We start from the raw sequence: 18971 nt of genomic DNA on the forward strand, positions 1-18971 counted from the left end.
TACAGTCCTCTGTTTAATCTCACAGATTTAAATCTGACACAGTTGTAGTCAGTAATGCGTTTAATCCATGAGCCTCATTGATTGCCCAGTCGTTTGAGTGGATCGTCCAACCAAAGTTCAGCAGACGCGGGTCGATGGGGAACAGTAGTTTTGCTGTGCGTTCTCATCGCCCACAGCATGGAGGGTAATTATGTTTTAATGCATTTTAATACCCCGTCATTACTTCTAAACAGAAACAGCTTTCTTTCTGACCAGTTTATTTCACTCCATGTATCTCCACCAGCTAATGGCCATATTTAGCATATCAACATGTTTATGTGCTAAAAGCGGTTTAGACCGTAAAACTTAGGAAGCTCAGATTAGATTTAGGGGGTTCTTTCTGAATGGCTGAATCAGAAATTGGCTTCACATCTGAACAAAAAGGCTCCCTGTACCCTAAGACTAGCTGTAGTGTGTGAAGAGCGGGAGGGGTCGTGTCACTACGGGGCCTCAAGATTTTATTTTCCCCAAGAGCTGCCTGCGATCCCACAGACACATGCTACAGAATTCCCCCTCAGAAAGAGAGAGGGAGGGACGGAGCGAGGGAAAAACAAGACGACTTGGGTGAGAATGCAACGTGTTCACACACTCAGGCATTTTTGCCTTTTAGCCTATACTTGTCGTCAGACTGGGAAAATGCAGTCGTCAACATTTGAAGTGGATCAAAAAAGTGCATCAAAGATGTCCTAATGCAAGAACGGGTCTCGTTCAAAATTCATGTATGACTTGGATGAAAGGTTTTGATCCACTTCAAATGTAATTTTATACAGTAAAGCTTTAGATTCTCACGGTAAACTTTTTAAGGAATGGAATGTTCCCATGTCAAAGCATTTTAGGGGGAAGTGTAGTAATCCATTGTACAATGTATGTGGTCATGATTGACAGAAAACCCCTCAGTTTTTTTTCTTTGTCCTGGCCTCATGCTGGGCTGTTCATATGGGGCGTAGACAAGGGGATTTTTTTTTACTGAGGCCCCTCTAATGGAAAAAGGTTAGGGGTCGTTCTTACAAACGTGGCTTTGATGCAGAACCAAAACTCTAGCCCTCATTAATGATGTTTTTTGATTAGTCAGAAATGATTTGTTCAACGTGTTGATTATTTTATTGTATGAGTGATAATTGTGTGTTCACACATTGCATGCTTGCTCAAATAAAAATTTCAGGTATACTTTTCTCTTTTTTTGGCAGTTCTGTCCTTATTAAAGAAGATAACAACTCCACCATAAACTCCAAGAACCCTTGTGAGATCCTTCTGACAGCGCACACATCCCATCTGGTGGCCATCTGAGGCACACGCACTGAAAACATATTGTTGGATCAACCTTCCTAACATATTGTGGACTACATTTTGTTACTGACTAGGTCAATCTTATTTCAGAACTACATTTTCGTGCCATCATAAGAAACTGAGGAAAGGAGGGGAACTTGATTTCATGAAGAACAACATGATCTTGGACCAATATTCCAGATTTGGCATCAGATTTGAGGTACAAGTTCACTGTTTATGTCAAGTTTAGGCTTACAAACAGCTTTAAGTGCTTCTACAGCAGTGTTGTAACTCTGGTTTTAGGAATAAGGTTAGGTATATAGGGGTAGGGATAAGGTTAGGACTAAATTTTCAGACAGGAATGTTGTTCCAGGATCAACAAAGTATGTCTGACTTGGCAAAATCATGGAAGAGATTTTTTTTTTTAAAACAGTTTCAATTCATCTCCATATCACAACTAGCCTAAATGAACAGGATGGACATTTTAAATATTTTTACTGTTACACATTGCATTTTTTTGTCAAGTGTTAATTAGTTTTTCTTCTCTCCACTCATTTTAAACAAAACATGTTGGGAACATTGTTTCCCATGTCCTTAATTTCACTATTAAACTAAATAGATATAAATAAAAAGATCACTCTTTGATGAAATCTTAATGGCATCATACTACAGGGAGTGACATTTTGATATAAAAACAACCACACAAACTCAAGTTACAGTTTAGCAATGGATTTGATGGATTCTGTTTTGTGTTATAGATCACACAATAACCAAGCAGGCATCGTCATGTAACCTCGTAATTGCTAACTGATATTAGCTAAAGGTTCTTATTTCTTGCCACTTTATAAGTTGAATAAAGTGACTGTTTTTAAACCGAATATATATTTCTGAAAGTCTGGTATTCAATTTCATAAAAATATTACAACACAAGCATATTAATTATCATATAAATTCCAGAGATTAAAAGTTACTGCACAACAGGAATGACCCAGTTAGATCCGATTTTTTTTTTTTTTTTTTTTACCAATGCAGAAATAAACAATTATTCAATTATTTTCAATTTTGAGATTAGGATTTTTCCTAAACAACTAGAATTGTTTTCATTGTTTTCAGTAGCACTCATAAAAGGCAACTTGGAAATTCCCAGCAAATTAAGCCCAGGCAGATCCATGGGGAATTTGGGAACTACTAAGCTATTAGGAATTAAAGTACATACATGTTCACGCATGTACAGTATGAGCCTATCTCCACGCAAGTAAACTAATTACACTATGTTCATTAACAACTAAACATCTTAAAACTTACATTTTTAGGCTATTACTGTATTAAGACTCAGTTTGATACAAGACATCTTAATCTCAATATATTGCTATGCTTGGAAAAGAACTTGGGAGAATTATTAACCAAAAATGATGTTAACAAATGCTGTTTATCAAAGGGAAGTAAAGAGAAAACTACATGAAACTCAGAACTCACAAATTTAATGCAAATGAATTTGATGACGGATCTGGCGCCATCTACCTACAGAAAAGAGAAACATTGCAGTCTTTCAGCGTCGATGACGGCCACCATTGAAGTAAATAATGCACGCGGCAGATCTCATCCTGAGGTAATCGCGACCAACAAAGTGGTATTGGGTATCAATTTTCCCTCATAAAATGGATCAGTAAACTCTGCTGTAGATGTAGTATGATCCAGTTGTGGGTCAGACGAATAGACAGTTGGTTGAGGTAGAGTATAGTCTTCTGTAAATGAACGCTGAGACCGTGTGGTGATGTCTATAGGAAGCTGAGACCGTGTGGTGATGTCTATAGGAAGCTGAGACCGTGTGGTGATGTCTATAGGAAGCTGAGACCGTGTGGTGATGTCTATAGGAAGCTGAGATCGTGTGGTGATGTCCATAGCAGCAGTTGTCATAAGCTCAGGTCCACTTAAATCCAAATCACTTTCATCAGTTTCATTTTGTAAGGCAAATTTCACATAGGAATTGCTTATTGTTGTGTCTAAAAGCAACTCTTTAAAGATTTCTTCCATCAATTGGGTTGAATTAGAGGCGTTTTGATCACTTACGAGATCGACTTCCTTTGCCTTGCTGACGACAGAACGTGGTTTTGTGAAGAAGGCGCTACCTGCTATATCTGAAAACTGGACTGGTTTATAATTGCTAAGTCCTGTTTTTGTTGAAGACATGTTGAGGTTTGTTTTGGTTGAGGCTTTATTAAATGGATTAACGTACCTTCCGACAACAAAGCTGCTTGTGGGACTTGATGCCTGGGAAACACCGACAGCACTGAGGTCAATGTCCAATTTTGAGCTTGGAGTTGTTTCATTCGTCCAGACTGAAGTTAAATTAGCATGTTTGATGTTAGCTTTACTGCTATGTTTGTTTGCAGGTCTGTATATAATCGACGAGCTGTTGGTTTTATGACTACTAATGTTGCCAGGTCTATATATTACAGATTGAGAGGATGGGATTGCATTTGAATTTTCTTCTTGAGTCACTTCAACCTGTCTACCAGTCACGACGCTACTCCTTGGGCTCAATTCACTATTATTTGTTTGTGCTACATCAACTGAGTTCGTAACTTCCCTTGTTGGATTTACCAGACCTTCATGTTCCTTGAGGTTAAACCAGTGAAGTGGCTGGATAACAACATTGCCCATTTGAGGAGATCCAGTCATTTTTATAAGAGAAGACTTGAGGATCGGAAGAACAGGCTCTGATGTGGGATCCCAATGAACATTGCTAGATTTCATGGATGCCGAGTCAGTGTTGGGTCCAACAAACACACCGTTTGAGGATCTCACTGTTGGTATTTCACCTTGGTTAGATTCAGTCTGAGCTTGAGTGTTCTGTGCTGTAGTAAACCTGCTTGAAATCCAATTCTGAGATGTTTCTGACTGGACTTCATCCAATTTGGATCCGTCAGACGCCATTTTAGGATGTTCCATTGTTGTGCCAAGACCCGCTGAAGTATTTGTGCCGATTACTTCCTTCACTAAAGCTTGACCTCGAACAGAATGGGGCTTTGAAGCGTCAGCGTTACTTGCAGCTTCAGTTGAAGAGACGGTTTCACGCTGAGGTTCGTTATCAAAAGAATCAGGTTGTTTTTCTTGGCTTTCTTCAATGTCCTTGATCTTGAAAAGTGTTTTTTTGTCATAGCTATTAGGCGTCAAGGGTTTTTGAGCAAGTGCACTAAGGGGGTTACGAGGATGAGCAGGGGCACGTTGCACATTAGATAAATAGTTTATGAAAGATTTTTGGATTTCTGTTTTTTGTGATGTATTCAACGTAGGGCTGAACATGAAACCTCTAAAAGCAAACGGCTTTTTAGAAGTCAGATAATATGTTCGGGTTCGGCTTGTAGACATACCTGAATATTCAGAAGTGCTTTGAGGACCAGACACAAATGTACTTACGCCGTGGACGTTCTTCATTGTGTAGCCCGGCGCAAGACTTGGCACTGGATAATTTTTAGTGACGAATGATTGTACTGTACTTTGGCCGAAGGGATTCAGATTGGTCCTGTTTCGTGCATTATGCGTACTTGGCTTCTTTAATGAATTATATGTTGAGTCTGGTAGCTTCAAATGTACAGCATGTTCTGAAAGCAAGGTGTTCTTTGCAAAGTGCATTCGTGGGGTCAAATATGTGCCCTGTTTCGACTGTTTGGATAGTGCAGGACTTCGGATGCCACTTTTTACATCTAATAAAGACTCTTTGGAAGAGCGGGCACCATTGGCCTCCGAAGGCCTGATGGCAGACATAACTGTGGCCAAATTATCATACTTGTTTTGACTGTGAAACATTTGAATGGGTGTAGAACTCTGACTACTTTGTCCCCGATTTCGGTACGCATTTTGTGTCGGTGTCAATTGAATGTCCTGGAAAGTGTATCTGCTCATGGCCGATTTTGTATTTCCATATTCAAAGCTACTTGGTGGACTTTCTTTTCGGCTGGCGACCCTTTCAGAGTTGGACTGCTTGACCTGATCATGTTGAGAAGAAAACATCTGAGCTTTTGTTAAGGGAAGGATGCTTCGACCTCTATTTGAATTTGACATCTTAATCACAGGAGTTATTGGGGTTTGAACAGCTGGAGGTTTGAACACCTTGGAAAGAGATACATCCCTCATATTCTCATAGGAAGTGGATTCGGCACCAGCATAAAAGTCACGTGGCAATGATTTGCTCGCTTGCGGATTTGCTCTTACAATCGAGAGAGACGGACTTGATGGTACCAATTTTTGATTGTGCCCATTGTGTTGAAGCAAGTTAACGTTTCCATCACTTCTGTGCCTCATGTCGTGCTTCACAGTTGAGCTTTCAGACATGTAATTAGCTGGAATTTTTTTAGCATGTGCTGGTCTGATGATCGGCAGGGAAGAAATATTTCCCCTCAAATAGGGTTCATTGAGTCCTAATGGTCTTGAACTGCCTGAATACATTACTGATTTAGATTTTGAAATATGCTGATAGTCAAATGACCCAGATCTATAATCATTTGCTGCACGCATTTCATTCCTCAGACCTTTCCTCATCAGATTAATATCACTTGAGCTCTTTTGGCTCCCGGTGAAGTATGAAGGATTTTGTTCCCGTTGGACTGTTTGGAAAGCATAGCTTCTTTTGGCATCAATTCCACCATCAAATTTGACGCTTGACAATTGAACATGATTATGTCTACTATTGACATTGGATGAGGTATTTGGGACTGAACGGTAATAGGCAACATCTGCAGAGGCTCTTGCCTCGGTGGGACTAAAGCTTGGCTTTTTGGCATTGCCATCATTTCTCCGGCTGAATAGAGAGGAGTTGAACCTCGGCAGTGGATATTGGTTGTTAAATTGTTCTACGTTCCTTTGAAGAGTGCGTTTTACTGGATTTTGGATGGCTGGATTAACACTTCTGAAACTTTCCAACGCCTGTTCTTTGATCTTTGGATCATTTTCCGTGATGTCTCCTAAACACATAATATACTTAAGTTATTTCTAAATAGAAATAGAAACAGCAGAAAATTTAAAGCCATCTTAATATGGAGCTTAAAGAGATACTCCACTTTTTTTGGAAATAGGCTCATTTTACAACTCCTCCAGAGTTAAACAGTTGAGTTTTACCGTTTTTGAATCCATTCAGCCGATTTTCTGATGTTTAGAAGAATATCAGTAACCAGACAGTTTCTGGTCTCATTGAGTAATTCAATGAGACCAGAAACTGTCTGGTTACTGATATTCTTCTAAACATCAGAAAATCGGCTGAATGGATTCAAAAACAGTAAAACTCAACTGTTTAACTCTGGGGGAGTTGTAAAATGAGCCTATTTCCAAAAAAAAGTGGAGTATCCCTTTAACATTTGACAAAATTATTTGAATTGTGTTAATTTGAAGTGTAATCTCAACAAAATGTAATATTACGTGGAATTTTAAATAGTTCTAAATTTGATTTCTTCAAACGAATATTGAACATTTAAAATTTAATGAATTGAAATGTTTTATGGCTGAATATAATAGACATGTTTTTTCAGACAGCTATTTTTTTGTTCTTAATTCATAGAGTGCAAATATCCCATTTTAAACATTAAGTTTAAGATGAAAAAGAAATTCGGAACTTCAAATTCAGTTTTCTAAAGTTCAAAACGTGGAAAATTCAGATTGTACAGAAAGTAGGTCATACGTCATCCACAGGGAAGAGTAAAGGATCTCAGAAAAGTCAAACAGAGAATTTTGGTTGCACGTTGTTTTCTGGTGCAAATCTATCATCAGTCGTTTTTTTTATATTAAGAGTAGAACACAGACAATTAGAAATTAGAACACAGCTTGATTATTAGATTTCTAATAATAGTCCTTAAAACTCCACACAATATTCAATTTTGTTAGATTGCACCAAGTTGTCAATAATTCAAGTCATTTTGTCATATTATAAACTCCAAATCTTATTTCAAAGTTTTCTGAAAAACACCTAAAGCAATCCTAAATAGTTACAGACTCAAATTATTCTTGGAACTAAGTCTTACCTACTGAGAGTTCAGGAATACATCCCACAACAGAGAGAATCACACAAACCAATGGCAGTCTATAGAAAAAGAGTAGTCATTCCTAGGAATTACAATAACGGATAAATGGGTTTATGAACTGTTGCAATAAAGCACTGAACGCTTACCTCAGATAGTATTGAAGAGACATGCTTCAAGGACTAATGAACTTGTGCTTATGTGCCACACAAAGCTTTTTTATCACACCCGCTCAAAATTACCCTGCTGATGTGGGCTCACTGATCAGTATCGTGCTGATCTTGATGAGGCTCACCTGAATGCATTTAAAGCTAAAGACACGCACATAGCAAACATACTCACATATCTTTATGGGTTCTAGAAATATTAAGAAAATGTGGGACTTTCTGAAAACAAGACAGTGCTAAACTTGTCATAAATATTATAAAAAGTTTTATTTGGTACACAGTAATAAATGTTCTCTTAATAAGTGTAAAATACTTAAAATAAATATATAAAAATAATTAGTGATCTTGAAACTTGTACAGTACAAACATAATTAAGGCTCTATTTGATACAAATGTAACACTGAAAAACTCCTTACAATTATATAAGGATACAAAAAACAGAGGTAATGCTAACCTTCCCTTTTCTTTACATGATTTCGTAACAGCAAACAACAGCACCAAAGAAATAACATTGGCCTGAATTAATAATCTATTGGCAATGTGGTTCATTTCAGCAGAATTGGAAAAAAAAGCTTTTTAACATGTTTTGTTCTTATGTTTATGGGTTGCTCTGGGACAACCCTACATTTCTGTTATGACAACAAGGCACACCCAACAGCAAACAGTCCCACAGGCACTGACATTCCACCTCTTCGGTCAAAACACAAACAATCATGGCATTCATATATTCCCATTGCAGTAAGCCCACTGACACCAAAAGACACTGAAGGGTCCACATCCACACCAATTGTTCAGATTAGCAGTAAACCAGTGTGTTATTCAACAGTTGATTCATCAATGGGTTTGATTTATCAATGTGTGGTTTCATCATTTGATTGAGAACGTCTGAGAACAACAGTTCGCGTTCACATCATGTAGCAGGCCATCGTTGCCAAGTCCCTCAGGTCTTCATTAGTCAAACAATCTGAAAACACAAATGCCAATTAGTATTTAGGTACTCAATTAATGTATAACGCAGGTGCCAGTTTATAACGAGCACGTAAATACTCACTTCTCCGCACACGATTCCCGGTGACTCTTTTGCACATGCGCCTTATGCTTTTCATCAGGTGACCTTTTCGGGATGTAGGAGCTGGAGGTGGCGAAACGTCCTCTTTTGGTGGGCTGGACGGGTCCCTCTCGGGCTCCTCGGTATCGTCGTCATCATCATCCGTTGATTCCTCAGAGCTGCACGCGCTTACTATTCGCTCAAAGATGTCCTCGTCTACCGGCAGGTTGTCTTGGACTCTCTCCGCCGAGAGCGAGGTGGAGTGACGGCACAGCGGACACACTATCCGGGCTACGGTAACGGTACTCTCCGCGGATTTTGCGAGCGTCAACAGGCAGCTCTCACAGAACGAGTGTTTGCAGCTCAGTTGTCGAGGACACCTCCGACTGGCGTTGTAAGTTCGGTAGCAGATTCCGCACTCGATTTCTGGAACCATGGTGTCCTGGTTGCTTGTTTCTTGTCGTGAACTCCTCTTAGTTGATGATAAAGTGCCGATGACTCACCTCGGAGATTCTTATATAGTCGTTTGGCGAAGGCGTGTGTGTAGGAGGGGGGTGTGTGTTTCGGCTTCCACTCGGGAAACTTCCTTTAGCAACAGGACTTGCGTGTATAAACAAACGAAGTGATGTCATCGGCTCTAGGCGTGGTGATGTCATTTGGCCTCCAAATGCATGACCTAACTTGATCAAAAGTTAAATCAGATTGCCCTACGTGTCTTACCATGTTTTTCGTACAGATGTTATCAGTCTTTACGTTTATAAATAGAAACGGGGCTAATTTAGGTCGATTGGGACACTTTTACCAGTGGCACTTTTCCCTGAATTCACCCCTAAAGCTTGGGATTCCCCATATTCTGATTTTGCCAGGATTTATGAAAACATGTATATTCCCGTCATCAAAGGGAAAACCGAAACCATACTACTGGTGTGTGTGTGGGGGTAGATATTTGGCTACTGTAGGATTAATTCTCGTAAATAGGCCTAGTTGTAAATCATTGTCAAAAGAGGGGGATTTCTTTTAGGTGTGTTTTTAGATAAAAGGTGACATTTGAACCTGTCACAAACACTTGGAATTATGTAGGGTTTTTTAAAACTGTGGCCTATGTCAAATAAATGTTTTTTTTTTTCCCCCTACATACCGAATCAGTGTCTTTATGAAACACTTGAGATCTCCGATACTGTAAGTCATGGTGGAAACAACTGTTGTATAAAAATAAACAATTGATTACAGTAAGGGAAATATAAACCAAGCAGCGCTAAGAGCCTTATCCAAACAAAACCACTCTACCCCACTGTGATTTCCCAGAATGCACCCCCCTCCCGTTTTCCCCCTCCCCGTCATTCCCTTACTTGGGCTTGGGTGTGTCTCTGACTCGAAACTGGCTTCAGCCGGCCGTCACGGGACATTCTTCTTCAGAACCCACATTTCTAATCTAATGCTTTTGTGTTTAGATCGAAGTTCAGAGTGCGTCAACATTTTAATAATCACTATGTTTGACCTTTTTCAGTGTATCTGGGCTTAATAATGCATGAAGTTTATTTGAACAGCATTATGAGTTTATGGCTTTCAAGACTCATACACCCAATTTAATATTACACACACACACACACACACATGTGTATATATATATATATATGGATTTATTATGTAATGTTAAATTATTGTACAAATACATATGACTATAATTTCTGTGTTTTCCTGTAAGTCGGACGTGTAAGTAAGAGGACGTGATCAAGACAAAAAAATAAAAGGTCAAAGGAAGTTGAGAAAGTCAACTGTATGAGGTGGGCTGAGGATATGCACTGCCAACCAAGTTCAACGTGCTGTTAAACACTCACTTCAAGACCAGACATGTGACCGTCTGCACGGTCTTGTGTGACTGGAGGGCCAAAAACTTTTAATCATTTACTCATGTAACAACAGCAAAATGCTAGTCGGTTATTATTGCCCATGGGTTTTCCATGTTAGTGCAGATATGTGAGAAGTAAGTGTACTAAACATTGTGTCATTTTACAGTGTTGGCTTAATAATGCCCCAACTTAATTCGAACATCACTGAAAAGTGAAATTATATATATATATATATATATATATAATGTGTATTATGTGTGTGTATATATAATGTGTGTGTGTTTATATGTGTGTGTGTGTGTGTATATATATATATATATATATATATATATATATATATATATATATATATATATATATATATATATATGTTATTATGGTCCAAAACAACGCTGGACCCAATTGTACTGATTTTTTTTTTTAAAGATCAATCCAGAAAGGTTTATAAGGTCTATGCACTTCATATGCACTTTGAATAGTGATAAATGGGTCTACTAACCTTTTCCACCAAAAAAAAAAAAATCTTTTTGTTCCTTTAAGCACAAATAAATCATTACAAAATGTTCATTGGCATCATTTGGTAAATCACATCGCTCTATATCTAGCTTAATTTCATGTTTTTTACAGCATTATTTTCCATATAGTAACACTTCTATTTAGAACCTTTATATGCTGAAATGGTTCTTTGTGTTGGAGTTTAAGGTTCTTTATTCTCGCCTTTTTATTTTTCAAATCTGAAGCTGTCAAAACCTCCTCATTACTGATTTTCTGGAGCTCATATACTCTGTCAACACACTCTAAACAGGTAAATTATTTATTTACTAATATCATATGACTAAATTTTTACTTTTGTAAATTGTAGCTAAATAACCGGTTTCCTACCAATCATGTCTTTCTTTTTTTTAGTTGAGTGTACAAAAGTGTGAGCAGCTCTGATCAGGTAAGGATACTCATCTTCTCTTCTCCACAAAGTAAGATATTGAATCTATGATATGTCAGATTTTTTTTTAAAGTATTACTTTATGCCTAAACATGCACTCACAAAAAAACATCATAGCCATCCCATGACTCACTTTTTCCTTTTAACACAGTACAGGGCACACATACTGTCATGTTATGCTAATTTTGACATTCATAAACATAATTGTTGGTACATAATTAATGGAAGAGACATGCTGTAAGTAACTTTAAACTCAATTGTGTATTTCAGATGCTGTCTCCACAATAACTTCATCATCCAGAGAAACTTCACACGTAATGAAGGACGCAAAGACTTCATAGGGGATTGTGAAGATATTTGACTGGAACTTGGTCTTCATTACATCTATATCGTGTTCAATTTATTAATGTATTCATTAAAGCGTTTTTTTGCCACAACATATAAGACCAGCCAGACAGAAGAAGAATAAATAATATATATAAATAATATTAACAATAGGCTACTAATATACTAACGAAATAAACTATTGTTGAATAACACACCATTAAGGTCATTAGCCTATTATTAAAAGGGTTCTCTTTATCACCTGTTTAGAACATTTGATAAATAAAATGATGTAAAAGTAATATTTTTGCATAGTGGCACATCCATGAACGCATCCCACAGCAACAATAGCTCTTGTGCGGTTCCCTCTCCTAGAAACCAAGTCATCTCTTGATAATACATGTCATGAAACCAGACGACGGTAAACGTAGAGAAACACACATGTGCAGCGTAAAAGCAGGTGGTGTTAGACGGTGACCAAGCTGAGTCAAGAGTTTGTTTTCTGTGACTTTAAACTGGCCCAGAATGGACCCCGTACTCGCGTTTGAAAACACACAAACCGCTTCATCCTGAAAGAACACATAGGTGCTGGACTGGTGAGTGAAACTTTCATCCTTCTGTCACGCTTTGAGCTAATAGAATATTAATATAATATGATTATAGATTCACTTGACCTTTCTATTGTATTGTCAGTCAGTTTTCTCGAATAAATATCCCAAGTGTAGAATTGTCAGTGTAACTACATCTGAAAAAAACGTCACGACCAGATGTCAAATGTGTTTATATTGTGTGGTATTGCAAATACAATTGTAGATTGCCACTACAAATGTGAACAAATAAACACTTTAGGTCTGCAACCCTTACATTTTAATACATGTTAAAGTCAACGTCTGCACTTCTAAGATATTGTTGCTATAATTCTATAGAGACTTGCATTGCTAGGCTGCTTCTCCTGTGAGTGATGGTTGCTTTGACTATATTCCCCCATTGAGAGTTGGATTGAAACTGCAACACTAATAAGACAACAGACAGCTGGGTATATTAGAAGTAAACAGCTCTAAACAATTCTGTATTAGCCACTTTTTGTATGTGCAGTTATCTGTACACTTTTTTGAGATTTATGAATCTGTTTCCCATTCACTGTGCACAAGAAAGCTAAACTTGATGAAATCCTCATGAAGATGTGTTATTGTAACTACAAAACCATAGATGGCACTTTCATATTTACCATATGTGAGTGTATTTACAGTACACATTTGATAATCATAATCACGAGATCTATGTTTCACTTTAGTGATGTTTTGTTATTGTGCTAAGACAAGTGATTTCATGTGCAGGATGTGTGACTTGGGTCAGTTCCACTTATTTATCAACTAGATTAAGCAGGTTTAATCTAGTAAATAAAAAAGTGGCGTATTCCATCTTTATTTGCATGTATATATGTAACATGGTTATGGATATAGCACTTAAAACTTAAATTTTTCATTGAGCGGTCAATTATCTTTCATATGGCTCTAACAAAGTATTGTAACGCTGTAAAAATTCTACAGTAAAAACCTGTTGGTTTACCAGTAAGTTCGCTTTCTATAAGTAGATCAGACATTTTGTATAATTTTACAGTAAAATACAGTTTTGGCATCTTGTAAATTTGCATTCCCAGAATTCCCTGTATGTGTGACATCTTATGTTGGATAGATTCTCATTTAAATAATGTTTCTTAGTTTTTATCAGTTGTATGAGTTATGTACATGTTAAATTAATGTGTATAGCATTCTTTTGTGTTTGTGTGTTTGGACCTTCTACATAATTAGGATTTATATCATCTTGTGGAAAAAACTACTTCAGGTGAGTTTTTTTTTTCTTTCTTTAAAATAATGCAAATGCTTTGTCCATCTGTGGCATCCCTGCTGCTTATGCTGAATTATCATAAATATGAACTGCCTAGTTAAAAATTGGACATCAAGTCATATTTACCACTGGGAATCTCAGGGATAATTTTGACATCCAAGTTGGGCGATTCATAGACTTTAAACATGGCAGAGGGGAGAACGATTGCTGCTGTGATTGCTATTCTTTATAGTTTTTTTTCACAACAGCTACATCACCTTGTCTTGTAGTTAGTACATATTTACATATATGAATAATAATTTGAAGCATATGGTAAGATTAATAAGATTTCCCCAATAATTAGGCTTGAATGTGTTCTCCATGATTCCTGTTCTTTCCGACAAACTTGAACGCTGCGATCTTGTAAACGCAACTTCAGAAGTGGGAAGTAGGAAATTTCTGATAACACACAAAGTCAGCATAAGATGAGAATCTAAGATGTTTTAAAGTCCCCCTGTGGTGAAAATCAAACTTTTAATGTTGTTTATCAGCCTATGTGGTGTTTTAATGTGCTTTAAGACAAGTGGTCAAAGATGAGTTTTAAGGGAGACCATTATTGACAGGGAGACCTTAAAATTTTATGTTTTTATGAAAATGTTTAAATTAAAACTCCGACTTTTTGGGACTTTAGCTTATTCACCGTATCCGGCAGAGTTGGATAAGTCCACACATACCCTTCTCATCTCCGTGTGTGCCGTAACTCTGTCTGACGCACCCACCGCTAGCCTAGCTTAGCACAAAGACTGGAGGTAAATGGCTACAGCTAGCATACTGCTCCCAATAAGTGACAAAATAACGGCAACATTTTCCTATTTACATGTTGTGATTTATACATGCATATTGGGAACTATATTCTCAGAAGGTGAAGCACTACTAGAAGCCCCGTGGTAAAGAGCAGAGAGTGTTGCGCTAATCACTCCGCCCAAGTAGCAGTGCTTCGCCTTCTGAGAATATAGTTCCCTGTATGTATACGGTTAGAAGATGGCTGTGTCTCATGTAACCTTGTTAGTTGACTTTACAAATCACAACATCTAAATAGGAAAATGTTGGCGTTATTTTGTCACTTATTGGGAGCAGTATGCTAGCAGGAGCCAGTTGCCTTCAGTCTTTGTGCTAAGCTAGGCTAGTGGTGGGTGCGTCAGACAGAGTTACGGCACACACGGAGAGGAGAAGGGTATTTATGGACTTATCTAACTCTGGGGGATACGGTGAATAAGCTAAAGTCCCCAAAAGTCAGCGTGTTCCTTTAAGGACGTTAAATATAGCAACAAAAACGAACATTCTTTCTCCCTAAACAGCTATTTAAACATGAAAACAACTTTTTTTTCTAGGTTAATTCAGATCCTGGAAGTCCCCTAAAGCTCCGTGGCATCATCCCGGCTTCCTCCATCATGTCAGAGACTCGACCAACCCCTGCACAAACTGAGCTGCCTTCAGAGTCTCCAGAGGTGGAGTGTCCGGTCTGCTATCAGGAGTACGACCAGGTCTATAAACTCCCGCGCATGCTGGAATGCCTTCACGTCTTCTGCACCGAGTGTCTCCGCAAAATCCAGCTCACTCCTTTGCACCCACCTGACCCCAACAGCGCCCCCTCGATCTCCTGCCCCCTGTGCCGCCACTCCACCCCGCTTCAGGGTGGCGACGCTTACTCTCTCCCCTGCAACTCACGGATTCTCGCCCAGCTCCCTCCCGTTGCCTTCCGCCTGCCTGCGTCGGTGTCGGCCCGCCTGTCCACGGTGACCCAGCGCCTGGTTCTGTCCCTGGGGGAGAGGGACACCCGTTTCATAATCCTGCCCACTGTTAGTCTGAGGGTGGAGCAGATGGGAGACCGCACAGAACGGGAAAACCCACCTGGGGTGCTGCGTCGAGAGATGGAGGTTTTGAGGAGACACAAGAAGAGCCTGATGTGTGTTCAGGTTCTGGCTATCTTCTTCTGGATTTCGTTTGTGCTGACTTGTGTTTTTGGGGTTGTGTTTGGGCCACGATTTTTTCACAATTAAGGGTTTATATCCTCTAAATGCATTAATTTATTGATTCCGTCCCTGCGTCTCCCAAATGAGATCTTTTATAATAACAATATATATAATACAGCCAAGCTAATGTTGATTCTTGTTTTATTACGAGCTCTGTCTCATTCTCTTTTTGCCAGCAGACTCTCCTCTGTTCAGCGTTTGCTTTAAACGGCTGATTCCCGGAGGTTTGAGACTTACGCCGCCTTCACACTGGCAGTTGAAATCAGCTCCGATGCGGCTGCGAAATGACCGGAAGTCATTCATTTCCTATGGAGATTCGCAGACCGCATGCGAATGGGTCCGAAACGGGTCCGACCGAGTGCGGTGCGAAGAAAATCGTGTCCGTTGCTCATCCGGATGCATTCAAAAATTTGAACTCGTGCGAAAAGCTACGGACGGTTCCTATCCGACAATTCCAGCGGAAGTTGACCGTTGCTATGGTACTGATAAACAAACCTGAATTATTAACTTTTAATAAAATAAATAATGATTTTATAACGATATGTTGTCATGTCATTTTTTATTTTCATGACTTTCTAACGTTTATAAAGGCAGTTAATACAATTAAATTGAAGGTAGACATTGAACTATTGACCACTATATCACATTTTTTAGCCGACCTGACATGTCAATGTCCTCAGCAACTTTCCTAACGCAGCATAACCCTCATCAGAGAGATCATACAGAATTGACAGAATCAACCTTTAATCTCTCCGCCATTTTTGTTCTACCCGCATCCGACGTATTTCACTGTGTAGTACGACGTCCGTTGGGAACGTATTGCGTATTACGGAGCTGATTTAAACTGCCAGTGTGAAGGCGGCGTTAGCTGCTCCATGTAATCTTTTCTTACCAGTTGTAAAACTAGTCTCTGTCACCCCCACACCAGACATGCGTCTAAGTAGCCGGAGCAAGTTTTCTCTATTTACGGATATGACGAGACGCACACGGGCGAGTGACGCATGTACGCATCCCGACAGGTCTAAAATAGGCTTACCATAGGGTGAGACAAAAACACGTTTTAGAAGAAGGATGATTTAGGGAATTTTAAACAAAAAAAGTTACTTAGTGTACCTTTAAAAGAAATGGACAATTGTAAGGTTAGTTCTGAGAATAGCTCTCCTCTCGTGTCATGTGTCATGAAGATGGTTTAATATTTTGTTTAATTCAATTTATTTAATGCATTCAAGTGTTCAAATACTTTATGGGCTCTCTTTATATTAATTAGTTTACAATATGTGTATATATAGCCTTACAATTATCCCTGTCTTTGACTGTTATGTGAATATTTGTCTACATATTTTATAAAGAATGATGTTTTCTCTTTTCTCAAATTGTATGTGTGTTGTTTTGTCATTTGAATGTAAGATGTTTTGATCTATAAGTGTCTGAATGCATTGCAGAATCATGGAGACCGTCCAGAATAGGCTTTTTCAGAAATGATAACGAGTCCCTCTTGTGGATGATACACAGGGATACATCTGTGAATGGTTTGATTGCATGGCAAGGTGTGCTGGAAAATATTTGCATATAAAATAAGAGATGAAAACTATTCTTATTCTTTTTAGTCAATTTCTGAATACACAAACCTTACAATTTTGTTTACAAATATTGAACATTGCTGCCAAAATTGCCCAGGAAAGGACCATAACCTGATAGTGGAGTTTGTAAAAATGTTGTAAAAATTAGAATGTCTCATATTTACAATGTATTATAGTCTAGTAAATGTTTTTTCAGTATTATTTAAACAGTAGAAATAAATTAAAAAGTATAGTTAAAAATATAAATCATTGTTTTATTGTTTTTGAAAGAATTGTTATCATTCATATTACATAATGACATAAACCTCATTATTACGTAGAATAATGTCATTACTCAAATTAAATAAAGAAAATTATAATTTATAAAAGCAATATAAACTCAAAAAATTCAAAAACAATTGTCTATTTTCAATTGTGACTTCCTATTAACCAAATAACTGCCCTCTCAAAGGCTCTGAACTGAAATGATTTGACAAAACCCTGTGCCTGGCTGTATGGGGTCATCGTGATCTTGCCAAGTCAGACATGTTCCTGGAAAAACATATTTTGTGGATACTGGAACAACATGTAATAGGTTTGACCTACTGAATGAACACGCACCATTTACTGATTCGGTTTTGAATATGAACCAGGCTCGAGCAGCGTTGATGTTTACAAAAGACTTTTTTTTTATTCATGAACAAATCGTTTTTTTAACCAGTGAATAATTCAATGACTCTTTCATAACACAACAAGTTGCCGCCTACTGGCTTAATGGGATACTTCACCCAAAATTCTGTCATTAATTAAATATTAATGAGTGTTAAAGTTAATTAGATGATTAAGTGATTAATTTAGTGATGATTGAGCATTATTGAAGACACCTGATGATAACAAGCAGAATCGCTGAAGGAGAAAATCTAAAATTGTAAGCCACCGTTATAACGATCAGTGTTTGCTTTACTTTGGGCTCTTGACACTTTAAACTTGGTTTGTCTGCTGTAATTGATTTATAATCAGATGTGATCTGATAGTGTTGGTTATTTTTAACATAACCATGCTGTGATCTGAAAAATTAAACTTATTCAGATGATTTGGTTTAACTTGTTAGCAACAGTTTAGTGGTTGTACAGCATATGATTATCTGTATTTTTCTTGTAATCCAAAACATTTAATATAAATTGTTCTGATCAAATCACTTTCATCTTTATTTAGAAACACAGACATCAATAATTAGCCTATGTATCTCAACCATGGTGACAATAATAATCATTGTTGCCACCAATCACAACGCATTAACGGCTCCCACCATGCATTGCGGTATGAATAAATTATGATCTGAATTGTCTATGTAGCCTAATTTACTTTTCCTACTTGAATATTCTGCTCGTCACCATGGTTGAGAAGCATTGACTGAATCTTGAGGTTTGTGTGTGCCTATAAGAAAGTTTTTGTTTTTTAAACAACTTTTAAGAAATCCATTATGTTATATCTAACATTCTGGATATTTATGCAGTAACCAACAGAATAAATCACAAACATAATGTCATAATATAACCAACACCATCAGATCACTTTTTTATTTTTGTTCATCTGGCAGGTATAACTCTGATATAAAAGCCAAGCAAATTATAAAGTTTATAATATTAGGGTCAAGAGCCCAACTAAAGCAAACACTCATCTCCATAACGGTGGCTTACAATTTTAGAGGCTCAGATAAAGTCCAGTTCTGGTTTATTTCTTTGCTCTTGGCTGACATGTGGCATTGCTATGGCCTGCTTGTGGCCCAGATCTGCAAACAGGAGTGGGCCACCCAAGGCCCGTCATTCCATGCTGCATGTGGGCCAGATCCGCATCCTACAAATGATGTGGGCTGGATCTGGGCCAAAACGTTGCTATATGGGGAG

General features: G+C 38.0%; 3 protein-coding genes across 3 annotated transcripts; 1 reads left to right on the forward strand and 2 right to left on the reverse strand.

Moving 5' to 3' along the window:
* Positions 1-2770: 2770 nt before the first annotated feature.
* LOC120470064 (uncharacterized) lies at positions 2771-7576 on the reverse strand. Its single transcript, XM_039659462.2, has 3 exons — positions 7466-7576; positions 7320-7378; positions 2771-6269 (listed from the first exon to the last, which is right to left on the reverse strand). Exons 1-3 carry the CDS (start codon positions 7486-7488, stop codon positions 2905-2907), a joined length of 3447 nt encoding a protein of 1148 aa, XP_039515396.2. The 5' UTR covers positions 7489-7576; the 3' UTR covers positions 2771-2904.
* Positions 7577-7725: 149 nt separating this feature from the next.
* On the reverse strand, positions 7726-9362 carry LOC120470066 (uncharacterized). The gene is made up of 2 exons (XM_039659464.2): positions 8535-9362; positions 7726-8447 (listed from the first exon to the last, which is right to left on the reverse strand). Exons 1-2 carry the CDS (start codon positions 8965-8967, stop codon positions 8389-8391), a joined length of 492 nt encoding a protein of 163 aa, XP_039515398.2. The 5' UTR covers positions 8968-9362; the 3' UTR covers positions 7726-8388.
* A 1416-nt stretch (positions 9363-10778) lies between these two features.
* LOC120470065 (uncharacterized) lies at positions 10779-16878 on the forward strand. The gene is made up of 4 exons (XM_089130651.1): positions 10779-11186; positions 11288-11321; positions 11592-13490; positions 14864-16878. Exon 4 carries the CDS (start codon positions 14924-14926, stop codon positions 15530-15532), a length of 609 nt encoding a protein of 202 aa, XP_088986777.1. The 5' UTR covers positions 10779-11186; positions 11288-11321; positions 11592-13490; positions 14864-14923; the 3' UTR covers positions 15533-16878.
* Positions 16879-18971: the final 2093 nt, after the last annotated feature.

Source organism: Pimephales promelas, chromosome 1 (assembly GCF_988280905.1).
Source record: "Pimephales promelas chromosome 1, fPimPro1.hap1.1, whole genome shotgun sequence".
Taxonomy (NCBI): domain Eukaryota; kingdom Metazoa; phylum Chordata; class Actinopteri; order Cypriniformes; family Leuciscidae; genus Pimephales; species Pimephales promelas.

Excerpts from the sequence above, each read along its gene's own strand:
- LOC120470064 (XM_039659462.2), bottom strand. The coding sequence starts at position 7,488 with ATGTCTCTTCAATACTATCTGAG. Across the intron at positions 7,379-7,465 it reads TCTCTTCAATACTATCTGAG|ACTGCCATTGGTTTGTGTGA; the intron begins GTAAGCGTTCAG and ends CTTTTTCTATAG. Across the intron at positions 6,270-7,319 it reads TATTCCTGAACTCTCAGTAG|GAGACATCACGGAAAATGAT; the intron begins GTAAGACTTAGT and ends TTATGTGTTTAG.
- LOC120470065 (XM_089130651.1), top strand. The coding sequence starts at position 14,924 with ATGTCAGAGACTCGACCAACCCCTGCACAAACTGAGCTGCCTTCAGAG.
- LOC120470066 (XM_039659464.2), bottom strand. The coding sequence starts at position 8,967 with ATGGTTCCAGAAATCGAGTGCGGAATCTGCTACCGAACTTACAACGCC. Across the intron at positions 8,448-8,534 it reads CGGGAATCGTGTGCGGAGAA|ATTGTTTGACTAATGAAGAC; the intron begins GTGAGTATTTAC and ends TTGTGTTTTCAG.